A 15,089-nucleotide genomic window follows, 5' to 3' on the forward strand; every position below is an offset into this window, starting at 1 on the left:
GGACCACATACCTTGGAGACAGTGATAATGGTCACTGCCTGTCCTAATAATCGGACCTGGGTGATTGAAGGCCAGAGAAAGAAGTTAAGTGAAAGCAATAAACACTCAGCATTCATGCTTTTAAAATATGGGGGATAAGAAAAAAAGCAGATCAGCGAGATTCTCAACCCTTAAAACTGAGGTGTGCACATGTACTGCTGGTTGGTGGGGCTCCACATTTTACTTTTCCCATTGTCTCTGTTTCTTTTATTAGCATCCATTCATCAACTAAAACTGCTTCATCCAGTTTTTATGTTGTGATAAGTAAGATCAAACCCGAATGAATTTGTGTTTCTCCGGGTTTGGTGAAAACACGGAAATGCTTGGGAATTTCATTGAACTCTGCAAAATGTACCGAAGTCAACTGGTAAGGAGAAACTGAACTAGTTTTGAGTTGATTATAACAGTATGATGGTCTTTTAAGTGGCCCTGAAGGCTACAAAGGTATCTGTTAGCTTTACTGGCTAAAAATGTGACCTGAGCTGTGAGACAGCAGTGTTAACTACTCCCCCACTGTACCGCTTTGAGAATTACACTCTTGAGTCAACACTACTCTTGAGTCTTTTATCGTTTTCTGTATTTCCCAAACTCCTATCACTATGACTTAATAACACACAAAGAGCCTGTGAAGCAAGGGAACAATGTTATATATGTGATGTCACTACCTGATCTGCACTACATAGTGAGCAGCATAACATGCCTAATCCACAACATATGAATCTATGTAGAACAACAAACCATTTTCATAATCTTCTTCTTTTTACATTTTTTAAACACACGTGGGATGCAAATCTGGGTGAGTACTGATCAGGTACAAAATTATTCATGGATCTGCAGAGCAGATCAGGCAGCACCGTAAAGTGTGAGGTGGAGTACCCTTACAGATGGAGTATGCATACAAGAACATTCTGCACATGCACAATGCAAGTTCAGCACATAGCATTATTGGGTACTTATAACCCCATCCAACATGGCTACTACAACTCTGTGATGTTACGCTGGCCTTGCAAAGCATCATGGGGAGCTAGGGAAAAGAAAAGTGTATCTTAGCTGGCTGCACAGTGGGGCAAGTTTTCTGCCAAAAACAACACTAGCGGTGAGCTGGAGCCCATCCCAGCAGCAACAAAGTTTATCGGTCTCACAGTTAGACTATACTTTGGCCTACACTCACTAACGCCGGGTATGTTTAGGATCTCCAATCAATCTCACACACAAGACTTAGAGATGTGCAGGGAGCTTTGACATCCACGTCGTTCCGTTCAGATTGACTTGAGACTGGGGCTTATTATGGCAACATTGGGTGCAAGACTGGGGAGCAACTGGACTCAGTCTCAGTTTCAATAAATGTACTTTAAGTGAAGTCAGCATCATGTTTGAGGACCTGGACATAAAATATTAACTTGTACTGGCTTACTCTTTCAGAAGCTGTAATGGAGGACTGCATCTGCAATAACAATTGATATACAGTATTTTACGTGTGTTTTTGTTTTGTACAATCTGTATTTGAGGTTTTTTGATCACTACAATTTGATTTGACAAAATTTTATTTCCCCGTGACCCTGTAGATAGGATATAGCGGGTTGGATAATGGATGGATGGAAAAGTTTATTTTCATTCTGTTTAGTTCTTTGTTTATCTGACATGGTGGGATGTACCATGTAATCATGATCATTGCATCAGTTATGTCACAGGATGTGGCGATATACAGTAAATATGGTGGCAATCTCATTGCACAATTTTCCTTGGTGAATAAACATCTTGAATTTCAGTTCTAGGGTTAGTTAGCTTCTTCATAAGTAAGCCTTATTGTCAGGTTTCTTTTTTTTGGTTTTAGAACTCTTTCTGATGCTTGTTTTGCACTCATATTTTAGTTGACTAATTGTTCGATTTCTTTCGACTTTGACCCTTTTCTCTCTGTTACCTGCATTATCATGTCCTGGTTTCCTTTCTTGTTCACAGTAATCCTTTGACACCAGCTTGTCGTTACATACCGATGGATCAAGTGTGACCCTGAGATAATTAATGTGGTTACTGAATTTAACTGCCTGAGAGCGGATCTGGCAGCCATGGAAGTAGAAATGAGCAACCTTGTGGCCATGTGCCAAATAAAATAGCTGCCCTTGAACAAGTCTGTAAAGCACCCCTTCAGGGTTCTGGTGGCACTGAACCCCATATTCCTTGCCCTGAAAATTCCTGGTGTGATCCAAACCAGTTCTGTGGCTTCATTAATCAGTGTGAGTTAATTTTTATATTTACAGCCCTACACCTGTTGGCCAAATTTCACTGGTGCTTTCCCATCAAGCTGGTTGGTTGCATCCAGAGTATGTGCCTTGGCATGGAGGTTATGTAACAATCAGCATGTTTTATATGTGTATGTGAGTTTATTTTTATCAAGTAGAATTTGTTTCTGAGATTTTTGATCATTTCAACTTGATTTGAAAGTTTTATATTTTTTTCCCCAATTCATTTAGTTAGTTCACTTAAAATAGTGTATACTGGTTTACAGAAGCCTCAAAGGTGGGCTGCTTACTGCAATGGTGGACAAATAATTGATACATTTTACATAGGTGTTTTGGTTTATTTTACCATTGTTTATCATGCAGAGTCTGTTTTCAAGGTTTTTTAGTCACTTCAATTTGATTTGACAAACGTTTTATTTTATTTTCGTTCCATTTAGTTCTACATGTATGTGATGTGGTAGGATGTCATATGACTGCAGTCATCGCATCAGTTATATCAACAGTATGAGATGATATAAATATGGAGGCAAATCCCATTGCACATTATCCCACTGTGGATAAACATTTTGAATCTCAGTTCCAGGGTTGACTTATTTAACAAGTAAACCCTCGTGTCAGGTTTCATTTGCGGCTTTTAGATTGTGTTGGATTGGACATGTGCAGAGGACAGGTGCTGGGTATAATGGGAAAAAGAGCCTCATGACAGATTTGCCAGTTTAGAGGAAAAGAGGAAGACCTAAAAGAAGGTTTATGGATGTGGTGAGAGAGGACATGCAGGTGATGTGTGTAACAGAGCAAGATGCAAAGGACAGGAAGATATGGAAGAAGATGATCCGCTGTGCCAACCTCTAACGGGAGCAGCCAAAAGAAGAAGAAGAAACTCTTCTGTCTTTGACGTCTGATTCTTGTCCTCATGTTTTGGTTACCTAATTATATGACTTTTCGGCATTGACCTGGCTTTCTTTCTTATCACAATTGTTGCTTCACATTGTCATCTCTCAGCACATTGGATATTGCACTAAATAATATGTAATATCACAACCGTAGGGGCCCCATGGATTTAGAGTCGCCAGTCAACCTAACGAGTATTGTGACACAAAGTCTGTAAAATACTAATGAGGTACAAGACCACGAGATGAAGAAATGAGTCATAACAGAAAGGCTAACCTTGCATCAAAACAAAAACATGAGAAAGAAATTGTGGTCAAACACGTAGACATTAGTCTATAATATAACAATATGGAGTCACAAAGAAAAGAGCAAAGTCGCAGCCAGTGATGTAAACTAAATGGAGTGCCACAAAGTGCTTCTAAAAATAATACAATATCTTGGATGACATGGATGACGCGGACATTCATATCATTCTGATGGTGACATCACACACTCGTAGCTTAGTAAGTAGGGTGGAAATCATAATGGAAAACTGACAGAAAACAAAATGTTGTCCCGCAGTAAAGAAATTCAGATTCAGACCAAAAGTAATAAATACAAACAACATTTTCCATGCTAAAATGACTAAAAATCCAATCCAAATTTTTGAAGAAGGACCTAAGAAAAAATAACATGCAACATGTAATCACAACAAATAAGATGTGTAAGGATAACTGGAGGAAAGTTCACTAGGAGAACCTATGCAAACTTTACATGGGGTTTGAACAGAGGATACTGGATCTGTGTGGAAGTGGCCTGGGTATCATTTAATGACTTTGATGCCCTCCATACCTCCTGCGCTTTTTGTTTTCTCTAATGGCCCTTTGATGGTGTCACTCACTTCCATTTGTATTCTGTAAAAGGCTCCTGACCTGGGGCCACCTTTCCAATAGTGACCTACAGCCTACTGTTTTGACCCCTTAACCTTCTGTCTTGTGTTTTAGTAACCTATGGCCACCTTCAGTCTTCTGTGATTGTTTGGTTTACATTGCGTACTAATGTGAGTGGTCACCTCTTGACCCCAAATGCATAATGAATCCATGGGTCCTCTTCAATTCTGTTGTAGCCGCCTGCCATATAGATGTAATTACGCCCACCCAACAGTGTAATAACCGTAATGACACCAGTGCTTCTTTCCTATTTTAAATGATTTCTGGTCTGCTCATGGCCCAGTGTTGCAGTCTTTGCAGACTTCAGCTTTGTCTAGCTTGTTTTTTTCCCTTCCACGTGACACCTGACCTTTAGCAGCAGCTCTGATGTTGTTATCTTCCTTATTACGTTCTTTTCTGTTGGTTTAATGAGGTCTAACCAGCGTCTGTCCTACACTGTAATTGCCTGTATTGTCTCACTCAGTTCGCTCAAGACTCTGAATACCCAGTGGTGGGTGGTAATGTAGATGAGGGGGATTACAGACAGACCATGCGCTTTGGAGTCAGTTTGTAACTCTGAATTGCTCCGGTATTAATGACTGACCAAGTATGGGTGTGCACTTGAGTGCGTCCTGCCCAGGATGCTTCTGGGATGGGATCTGACTCGTTGATGATGTAATAAGAATGGAGGTCCATCAGATGGATGGGAGTTCTTCATTTTTGTTCTTAATGATGCTCTTCACAGTCTTGTAGATCTTTAAAGGGGAGTATTAAATGAGAGGTGTAAGTAAGGAAAAACATCTGGAAACAGCAGCAGGCTGTGGTGTAACTCACTTGTTCTAATTAATCCACGTCCAGAAATGAGTTTAACTTTAATGGCCTTCTCAGTTCAGTTTTTGTCTTCCTGCTTTATGGTTTAGCAGCTCAGTTTGGTCCTGTTCTTCCTTCACATAAGCTGACTTCTATGGTTATCAGCTGTCTGACTCCCAGCCACTCGGCAGTCCATCCTCCTCTTCATTTTAAATGGTGCCTACCCTTACATGCAATTTTGATGACAAAGAAATCTTTGTTGGTTTTGTATGCTCCATCTTCTGAGTAGAGCCAGCCTTTTATAATCCAGCCTGCTTTCATTGATATTAAGTCATCTGCTTTAAAACGAAATATCTGCAGCTTGAAGATTGCATTGCCTGTTTCCTTGACTCTGACACCTTTTTTCTTTTTTTTTTTTCAGTGCGACTTCATGACAGTATTTCAGAGGAAGGATTCCATTACCTTGTCTTTGACTTGTGAGTAACCGTTCTTTGAAAATCTAAAACTCAGCTGGTTTGATCTTGTAATAACACTGAAGCACTTCTGGAAACTGTTGTGCAGATCAGTGTATGTAAAAAAGCATGGGTCAGCAAAAACAAATATTTTATTTCACTCCAGTTCAACATTGTCGGGTTTCTTTATAGATTTAAGGGGGCTGAATCCAAATGTGGAATTGCTCTGTCACATCTTTTGAAAAGATGCCATAGGATACAATCTGGACTTTAAAGAATCCTTTATCGATATTTTATGTAACTTTATTCAGTTACAAATGTATCATATTTATAATATACTATGCAAAGTAATACCTTAATAAAATATTATCACACCAATCTCAAGAGTGGGAGCCTAATGGCCATCAGTCCCTCTATTCAAAAACTATTGTACAAGTCATTACAGTTCTATATATGATAAATGTTTATGTATATAAAAGTAATAGAAAGAGAAGCAGACTCAAAACCTTCTCATAAGTCATCAAAAAGACGGACAAGTGGAGAGAGAAGTGGCCTGATATGAATACCAGAAGAACCCAAACCGATGAGTAACGTAGGGTAAATTTAATAAAGCTCCTGATGAACAGAGCGTCCCACACGTATTGCTGGTGGGGCCTCACAAGTTCCTCTATAAGCCTTGTCCGGGGACCACAATTGTAAGGACTTGCTCAAGAAGGGGGCTACCACAAAGGGACAAGTCCCTAGAATGTCCCACACGAATGTGGGGCTTTAAAGACCCCTCCTCAGCCTCAGTCCACGAGACTGTGGTTGTAATATATGGGCAAAAACAGTGCCTGTCAGGGACATTGCTCCTCTAGCACCCAAGGCACAACTACTAGGCAAGGTCTTTACCGTTTCGATCGGATAGACCACACAGCCACCTACTCCTGACTTCACTCATGCCGCTCATACCCAATCCTATAATTATATAATTTAAGCCTAGTTGAATTATTATCTTTTATCGACAACTAGGGCAACTTTGGCTACTGCACAGTTTGACTGACACTTATAAGTTATTTCTTTATTTTTGTATGTTCAGATATTTGCTTTAATATTTAATGTTCAGACATTGCTTTACAGACATCTGCGTCTGCTTAGAGTGCCCAAAGGTAATGTAGTCGACATATCACAACCTCCATTGGGTTATTCTAATATATATATATATATATATATATATATATATATATCATGTAGAGGATTGGGCCAGGAATTAGCTTCATACATGGGGCACTGGGACCAATATCTCGTAATGATTACATCCCCCAAACCTTTTACAAGCCAGCGTTAGCTGTCTTGGCCATAAGGGGAGCATGATATGCATCACCTAGATGACGCAATTGGTCAAGGCAATTGGGCAAGAAGGCTGACCCGAAAAGCACAGGTCAGCAAAAACAAATATTTTATTTCACTCCAGTTCAACATTTTAGTTTTTTTTTTGGTAGATTTAAAGGGGCTGAATCCAAATGTGGAATTGCTCTATCACATCTTTTTTTGGGAAATGAAGATTTAAAATGAAAAAATACATTTTTAGAGAAAAAGAATGATGTTTTTCAAATTAATTATTTGGGCTTAAAAAGTAAAGCACACTTATAATTGTTTTATTACATACAATTTGAGAGATATCCTGGTGGAGCCTCTCCACTTGTTCATCAGAGATCGCTCCCATGTTATTGGGGGAAAAAGAAAACCCTAATGAGAGTGTAGGACTTGGATTTTTATAGACATGTTGACCCAAGTATGAATAGAGAAGCCCCTCAAGGCATTCCTCGTAGGTTTCCATTTTTGTATTCCCAAGAAGATTGCGGTACATATTCATTTTCTTTTTCTCTCAGTAAAGAATGGATGTGTATTCTTTAACCATCCAGTCAAGATGGTGGATGGACATCCTGATCTTGCATATTTCTGTATAAACCATCCTTCTATATAAAAGCGGTCGGGATTGTCCCGTGAGTGCTACGCAGGCGCGGAGTTTCACACGCCCCGTCCATTTTGCAATGCACGATGGGATTTGTAGTTTCGTTTTTCCAGGTAACAGATGATTTTCTACTCCAGACTGTGCGATATTTTCTTCTTCTCTCTTACTATATAAAAGCAATCGGGATTGTCCTTCCGTCCCGTGAGTGGAAAGTGTAGCGGTATTCCGCTTATCACAGACTTACTACTTGCAGCTTGCGATACGAAGCGACATGATGTGAGCAGAGTTCTGGTGCTCCCATCGTTCCCTTGCTTTTGTGCGCGATGCTCTGGAAAAGTAGACAAAATTATGTCTCTGGAAATAATTAATGTTGATGGAGTACAAATGCCTCACCGCGTAGTAAATATCGGGGGGTTCAAAAGGGCAACCTCAATATAGAAAAAAAGTTTAAATTTCATCACAAAAATAACAAAAACTACGAGTATTAAAGTAATACCACTCAAATGCAATATAACCAAATGAATGAGTTTGTATAAAATATCAAATTGATCTACATATTGAATTGCCTTAAGAAGTGGTCAACTTAAAAGTCGGGTCAGCCTAGTTTAAACAATAACTTTCTCTCTTATGGGCAATCAAAAGAAACCTTTCTGATCTTCTAAGTAAAAATTCCAGGGTAGTCTGAGGAAATAAAAAAGAGAAAAAAAATAATGATTGAGAACAAGAAACATGCAGCAAATAATTGATTTTGGGTTATTCCCACCTCAATAATGATCCCTTTATATGATGTTCTAGTCAGCAGAGTGGTATAACTACACCATCGGTATCATAAATGTAAGCGCATCTTTTCTGTAGTCAGGGAGATTTGCCATTATTTGTTGGTTCACCCAGGGAGCTTCGGACAATTAGTTAGTGCATGCCTGGTGGGGAGGTTCTGGAAATACATCTCTCAGCGTTTCATCATTATTTAATATTGGCTGAAGTTCTTTTATAATTTTTTGAAGTGCTTCAATATGTGGGCTATAGGTGACAACAAGGGGGATGTGGTTCTTGTTGTCTGTTTTTATATTGTAGAAGTTTGTCTCTAAGTATGGCAGTAGCTTTTCTTATTTGAGTGACAGTTGTTTTCACATCTTATTTGAGTAATCTGGTCTGCCAGTGAGAAGGACCTTCTCCAGTTTCATAACGGATAGAATTCTTTCCACCCCAACATAAAGCTGAAGCTTAATTACTCAAAAAGAAAGTCAGCTTCCGTTCAACTGGAAGATAACAAACACCCTTTTAACTTCTGTTTTTCACAAACTGACACACAGATGGACCTACCTGGGAAGTGTAGCTTCCACCCCAAGCATATAGAGCTACTGCCATACCCAGAGACATCCTTCTAGAATATATTAATTTTTTATATCTAAGATGTCTCACTTAAAGGTTTTCCAATGCTGTATCTGTCCTAATGTCTATATAAACACAGGGAACTCCAGTTTCTATATTACATCTTGTCTGAAGAAGGGGCCTGAGTTGTCTCGAAAGCTTGCATAGTGGAATCTTTTTAGTTGGCCAATAAAAGGTGTCATTTTGCTTTAATTCTCATTACATCTATAAATCAAAGACAGTACAACACCCTAGTACTTTGGAATAAATATGATGGAGAAAAACAAAAAACCGAAGTAAAACAAAACAACATTCAATCCCCTCTGAATTCAAATAGTATTCTGAGCATGAAACATACGTGCTATCACACAAACATGACATTTTTGTTTTTTCAAAACACTAAATCCGATATCTCACAGAAACGGTCTATGGTAGAGAAATTTCAGTTTTACAAAGGGATTCATCTCACCTAAATCTATAAAATACACAATGTTTTTTTGTGCAGAAGGATTTTGGTGCAGACCAGCTTGGTAAGAAGTGCCACGGAGATCACATAGAGTTGGGCTGTCCAGTCCTGCGACTACAAGGCCGATGTCTCGAAGTCTGAGGTGTGGTCTTCCAGCTAAGGTGTTGGACTGTCACATTCCAGGCACCCCTAAACAAATCAGTTTAGCTGCCACAGGGTGTAAGAGAGGAAGGAATTAATTCACACTGAACTTGTAAAGCACATTGGACAACTGCTCACAACCAAATAGTGCTAAATAAAAGAATGATTGCCGCTCATATGTGTCCTAAATTTCTTGAATTGAAGACATATGGTGGACATTTGAAAAAGTAATCAAGAGGCCTGGCCAGAGTTCAACAATTAAATAAATGACAAAGTGCTGGGCTCCATTTATGTTAGTTAGTTTTAAACAACTTTGTGTACTCATTATGTAATTAGTAAAGTTTGTATTTGCATTTTAACTGAGAACTTATACCCGTGAAGAATGCTGTACAAAAGAAAAAACTGAAACAGAACCCCTTGGAGAACTTCTGGGCTCCTGCCATGTTTAGTTTAGTGATTTCACTGTCTATAAACTGATATGGCTGCAATGCTTGGTTAACTCTGGGAAAGCATGATAATTTTATCCAAAGACAATGGAAATCAGAATGGTAGGCAAGCATGGATGCACATTGAAGAGGTTAGGTGTACATATTCATTATATTGGTGCTTACCTCTGAAAGGTCACAGTTATAATAATAAAAAGATGGCGCAAAAAGGTTGAATCCATTTTGATGAAGGCCCAGATGCTGCTACATCGTATGCAGTGTCTTCTGCTAATGGACTGAGGGCTCCACTTGTCACCTTATGGTCTTGTGAACTTCAGCGCTGCCTTGGTATTTTGTTTCAGATATACCATTTGGTATCATATAACAGAACACAACATACCATATTAATCATCCAACCATACCTCTATTTTCTGAGCATACTTATTCCAATTGTACGGTTATCAGATGTTAGGGTCTGTCTAAGAAGCGCCAGGGGCAAGGCATTGACCAACTCTGAATGGGGTGCCAGCCCATCACACATTCCCTGTCTCTCTTTTTTACACGCAGTTTCTCTTGCCAGGCTACCCTCACAGTGATGTGTTTGAAATGTAGGGGAGAAATGGAAGGATCTGGAAAAGAACTGAGACAGATACTTCAACATCATCATTATCATCGTTATTATTATTATAGAATATAGGAAGTTTGACAAACAAGAAGAAGCCATTCAACCTATCCAGCTCCTTTGGTTGGCTATATTGCCCTGACTGTTATTATTTGTATTCTTCTCAGCAGCAGCAGCAGCAGCACTAGCAGTAATATTTCTTGTCAGAGCCTTGTATATAATTGTATTATCATTACATAACACAGACAAATGTGCTTAATCCAATTCAGGTCACCGCCGATACTGGCAGTGTGGTGCATAAGGCAGGAACCTGGGCAAGGTGGCAGTGAAAGCAGAGCTGTATTGTGATTATAATTTTTACTACTAGTAGTTGAAGAAGTATCAGGATTATTACTATTAATAATAAAATTATTTCTTCTTACAGTTTTTTCATACATTATGCACTGAGTGACTGATACCACTAATCAGGAGCATACCCATCTCCTGGGATTTAGCGCACGGTTTATATTGATCTTCTGTGAATGTTGAAGCTCTTGTGTAGCGCCTTTATTGTCACTGCTAGGAATGGAGCTTAGGTTTTCCTAAAGGTTCTTGTGAACAGCTCTGTGGCTCCAGTTATAATGGGCAGCTATTTACATTTGAAAATGCCATATCCTTTGAGCTTTGATCTGAAATGTCTTTATATCTGAAGCATTTCTTTAAGCCTCCGTTTTCATTATTTTTTCATTGGCTGATTTTATGACATCTATTATGCAGTATTTTTCTTTGATTTTCTGTATTGCCGCTATATCAGGCTTTTTTGTCGGGATATTTGGTATTTGGTACACTTTATTAATCCCTGAGGGGAAATTGTCTTTTTGCATGACCTTTGCAGGTCAAAACGCAGGGTCACCCATTGTACAGCGCCCCGGAGCAATTTTCAGGTTAAGGGCCTTGTTCAAGGGCTCAACAAAGTAGGATCCCTTCTGGCAGTAGCAGGATTGGAACTGGCAACCTTTCAGATACCAGAAGAGATCCTTAGCCTGAGAGCCACCACTTCACCTATGGATGTCCATTTTTATTGTATTTATTACATACAATACAATACAATACAGTTTATTTTTGTATAGGCCACAATCACACAAGAAGTGTCACAATGGGCTTTAACAGGCCCTGCCTCTTGACAGCCCTCCAGCCTTGACTCTCTAAGAAGACAAGGAAAAATCCCAAAAAAAACCCTAATAGGGAAAAAATGGAAGAAACCTTGAGAAAGGCAGTTCAAAGAGAGACCCCTTTCCAGGTAGGTTGGGCGTACAGTGGTGTCAAAAAGAAGGGGGTCAATACAATACAATACAATACAATACACAGAACAGAAGTAATCCTCAATACAGTATAAAAATAAAAATATTACACGTACGGAGCAGAATTTAACAGTAGATGATATCACATAATATGATTTGGATTTGCTTAGAGTCCTGGAGACCTCATTCATCAAGCTGCCTCCCCCTATTGGCCATTCCACAGCTGAGTGCTGGTCCAGCCAATCCAATGAAATGACCCCTCTACCCAAAGATTCCTGCGATCCTCCATCAGAGATGACTTTACCTTAGACAGGCAAAACAATTTGGAAGGTTGGCTGTGGTACCAAGTGAAACATTTGAGTACCGGGAAGAGAAACAGAATAGGTGAGAGTTAGTAACAAATTATAACTTTCGTGTTACTTATGTTTTAGTGCTAATGACTAACAACAGAGATGCAGTCTGTACAGTTAATCAGCAGCTCTAGTCAGGGTGTGCTAAACTGAAGTAGTGAGTCTTCAGCCGGGATTTAAAAGTAGCAGGCAGACCATTCCACAGTTTAGGGGCCCTGTAACTAAAAGCTCGACCTCCCACTGTTATTTTATTAATCCTTGGAATCATAAGCAGACCGGCATCTTGAGATCTTAATGTGGCTCTAGTTTGTAAGTCATGATAAGTTCAGATAAGTAAGCCGGGCCTTGGTCATTTAAGGCTTTATATGTTAAAAGGAGGATTTTGAAATCTGCCCTAAACTTAACCTGGAGCCAGTGTAAGGATTTAAGAACTGGAGTTATGTGTTCGTATTTTCTTGTTCTTGTAATGAGCCTTGCAGCAGCATTTTGGATTAACTGGAGGCTGTGTAAAGAACAGTTTGAACATCCAGTGAACACCGCATTGCAGTAGTCAATGCTACTAGAAATAAATGCATACATTTTATATTATCATAACATCCTTGTTATCCTGAGTACTGTTAAAAAATAATATCATTGGCTTGGATGTTACTAATTAGAACATTAGAACAATCTAGATGAGAACAGGCCATTTCAGCACAACAAAGCTCGCCAGTCCTATCCACTTATTTCTTCCAAAAAAACATCAAGTTGAGTTTTGAAAGTCCCTATTGTCTTATTGTCTACCACACTACCTGATAGCTTATTCCAAGTGTCTTTCATTCTTTGTGTAAAGAAAAACTTTCTAATGTTTGTGTGATATTTACCCTTAACAAGTTACCAACTGTGTCCCTGTGTTCTTGATGAGCTCATTTTAAAATACAAGTCTCGATCCACTGTACTAATTCCCTTCATAATTTTAAACACTTCAATCATGTCACCTCTTAATCTTCTTTTGCTTAAACTGTAAAGGCTCAGCTCTTTTAATCTTTCCTCATAATTCAACCCCTGTAGCCCTGGAATCAGCCTAATCGCTCTTCTCTGGACCTTTTCTAGTGCTGCTATGTCCTTTTTGTAGCCTGGAGATCAAAACTGCACACAGTACACCAGATTAGTACACCAGTGCATTATAAAGGTTGAGCAGAACCAACTTGGCCTTGTACTCCACACATCAAGGTGCTATATAACTTAATATTCTGTTAGCCTTCTTAATGGCTTCTGAACACTGTCAGGAAGTTGATAGCTTAGAGTCCACTACGACTCCTAAATCCTTCTCATAAGGTGTACTCTTGATTTTCCGACCGCCCATTGTGTATTCAAACCTAACATTTTTACTTCCATTGTGTAATACTTTACATTTACTGACATTAAATTTCATCTGTCATAAATCTGCCCAAGCCTGTATGCTATCCAAGTCCTTCTGTAATGATATAATGGATTCCAAATTATCTGCTAATCCACCTATCTTGGTATCATCTGCAGACGTAACCAGCTTGTTACTTATATTCCTATCTAAATCATTTATATGTATTAAAAATAGCAGTGGCCCTAGCACTGACCCCTGTGGAACAAAACATCAGCCAGTTCTGATGAGGTTCCTCGCACCATCACTATCTGCTTCCTGTGTCTGAGCCAATTCTGCACTCATCTAAAAACATCACCCTGAACGCCCACGTCTTTTAATTTGATGCCCTACCTCTCATGTGGCACCTTATCAAATGCTTTCTGAAAGTCCAGGTAAATAACATCATAAGCTTCACTTTGATCGTATCCTTTTGTTGCCTCCTCATAGAATTCCAACATGTTAGTAAACCACGACCTCCCTCTTCTGAACCCATGCTGACTGTTCAGAATAACTCCTATCCTTGCCATGTGTTGCTCAATCTTGTCCTTAATAATTCCTTCCATTAATTTTCCTGTGATGCATGTTAAGCTTACTGGCCTATAGTTGCTTGGATCTGCCCTTAATCTGCCTAATTTCAAGATATTAATTCAATTCAATTCTGTTTATCTTTGTATGGCGTTCTTTACTGAGTGCAGGCTCTCAAAGTGCTGTGACAAGTTCACAGGTAGATTAGAAAGCAAACTTTATTTCATATATTGATCCTCTTCGCTCCTGCCAGACCATAAGACATTAATGGTTCTTCTCCAGCCCTCATGGTCTGGAAGGAATTAACTGATTTCATTCCAGGACTTGCTCATCACATTCATTTCATCCTCAACAGTCCTCTGTATGCCAAATGGTCTTCCTCTCTTTCTCTTTCCTGATGGAGTCCCATCTAAAACCAACATATGGTGTCTGTTTTTGTCCAGTTTCCTGCCACCTCCATCTTCTGTGCCTCATTTCATTGATAATGTTTTTGATAGCTGTTCTTCTGTTCACCTCTTGTTTGATGAAATGCTGTTCCCGGTGGATTTTGAAGATTCTTTGGGACACTATCCTTTGTACCTTCCTTGTAAGTTCTTCAGGTTACTGCTGCATAGAGGAGAACTGAACATACATTGTAAATGTTTAGCTTGATGCTATTCTTCCAGACATTCAGGATTCTGTTGAAGGCTTGGGCTGCCAAACCAGTTCATCTCTTCTAGCTCCATCCCACGCACTGTTGTCCTCACTGCATGTTTAGTGTTTCCCTTGATCTCTTTGTTCTTAAGTTCCACACTTCCTGCAATCTGAATCACTCTTGTCTGCCTTTTGTTGGATGTCTGTCTGGGCATTTGCAAGAAGGTTTTCCAGTCTGGCTGTCAAACGCTACACATGTCCTCTTGGTCTGCTTTCACCATCTTTCTTCATCACCCAGTCTTACCACAACAAGAAATATGATGGGCAAAATTGCATAGCCCTGTCTGACTCCCAGCTTCACGTAGAACTATTTGCTTTGCTCCCCCTTATGTATGTGGACAATCAGTGCTATGTGCATCATATCTTTACAGATGTTGATCATTTTTCCAGGGAATCCAAATGTTCTGGAGGGAGGGACGGTGGATGCTATGGAATGCTTTTTCAAAATCAGTGTAATTTACATAGAGGGAGGAGTGCAAACTGTAGAAATGGCTAATTACATAATGAGTACACATAAAGACACGGATTTGTTTAAACAGAC

At 39.3% G+C, this 15,089-nt stretch overlaps 1 protein-coding gene across 19 annotated transcripts in view; it reads left to right on the forward strand.

Annotated features, from left to right (window-relative positions):
• The window catches only part of LOC120538827 (calcium/calmodulin-dependent protein kinase type II subunit beta), a 397,041-nt gene that overhangs the window by 172,930 nt on the left and 209,022 nt on the right, over nt 1-15,089 (forward strand). For all 19 annotated transcript variants that reach the window (XM_039768344.1, XM_039768347.1, XM_039768327.1 and 16 more), the window contains exon 4: nt 5,310-5,364. In XM_039768344.1, the coding sequence (XP_039624278.1) occupies nt 5,310-5,364 (55 nt within the window). The remainder of the gene's footprint in view (nt 1-5,309; nt 5,365-15,089) is intronic.

Source organism: Polypterus senegalus, chromosome 11 (assembly GCF_016835505.1).
Source record: "Polypterus senegalus isolate Bchr_013 chromosome 11, ASM1683550v1, whole genome shotgun sequence".
NCBI lineage: Eukaryota > Metazoa > Chordata > Cladistia > Polypteriformes > Polypteridae > Polypterus > Polypterus senegalus.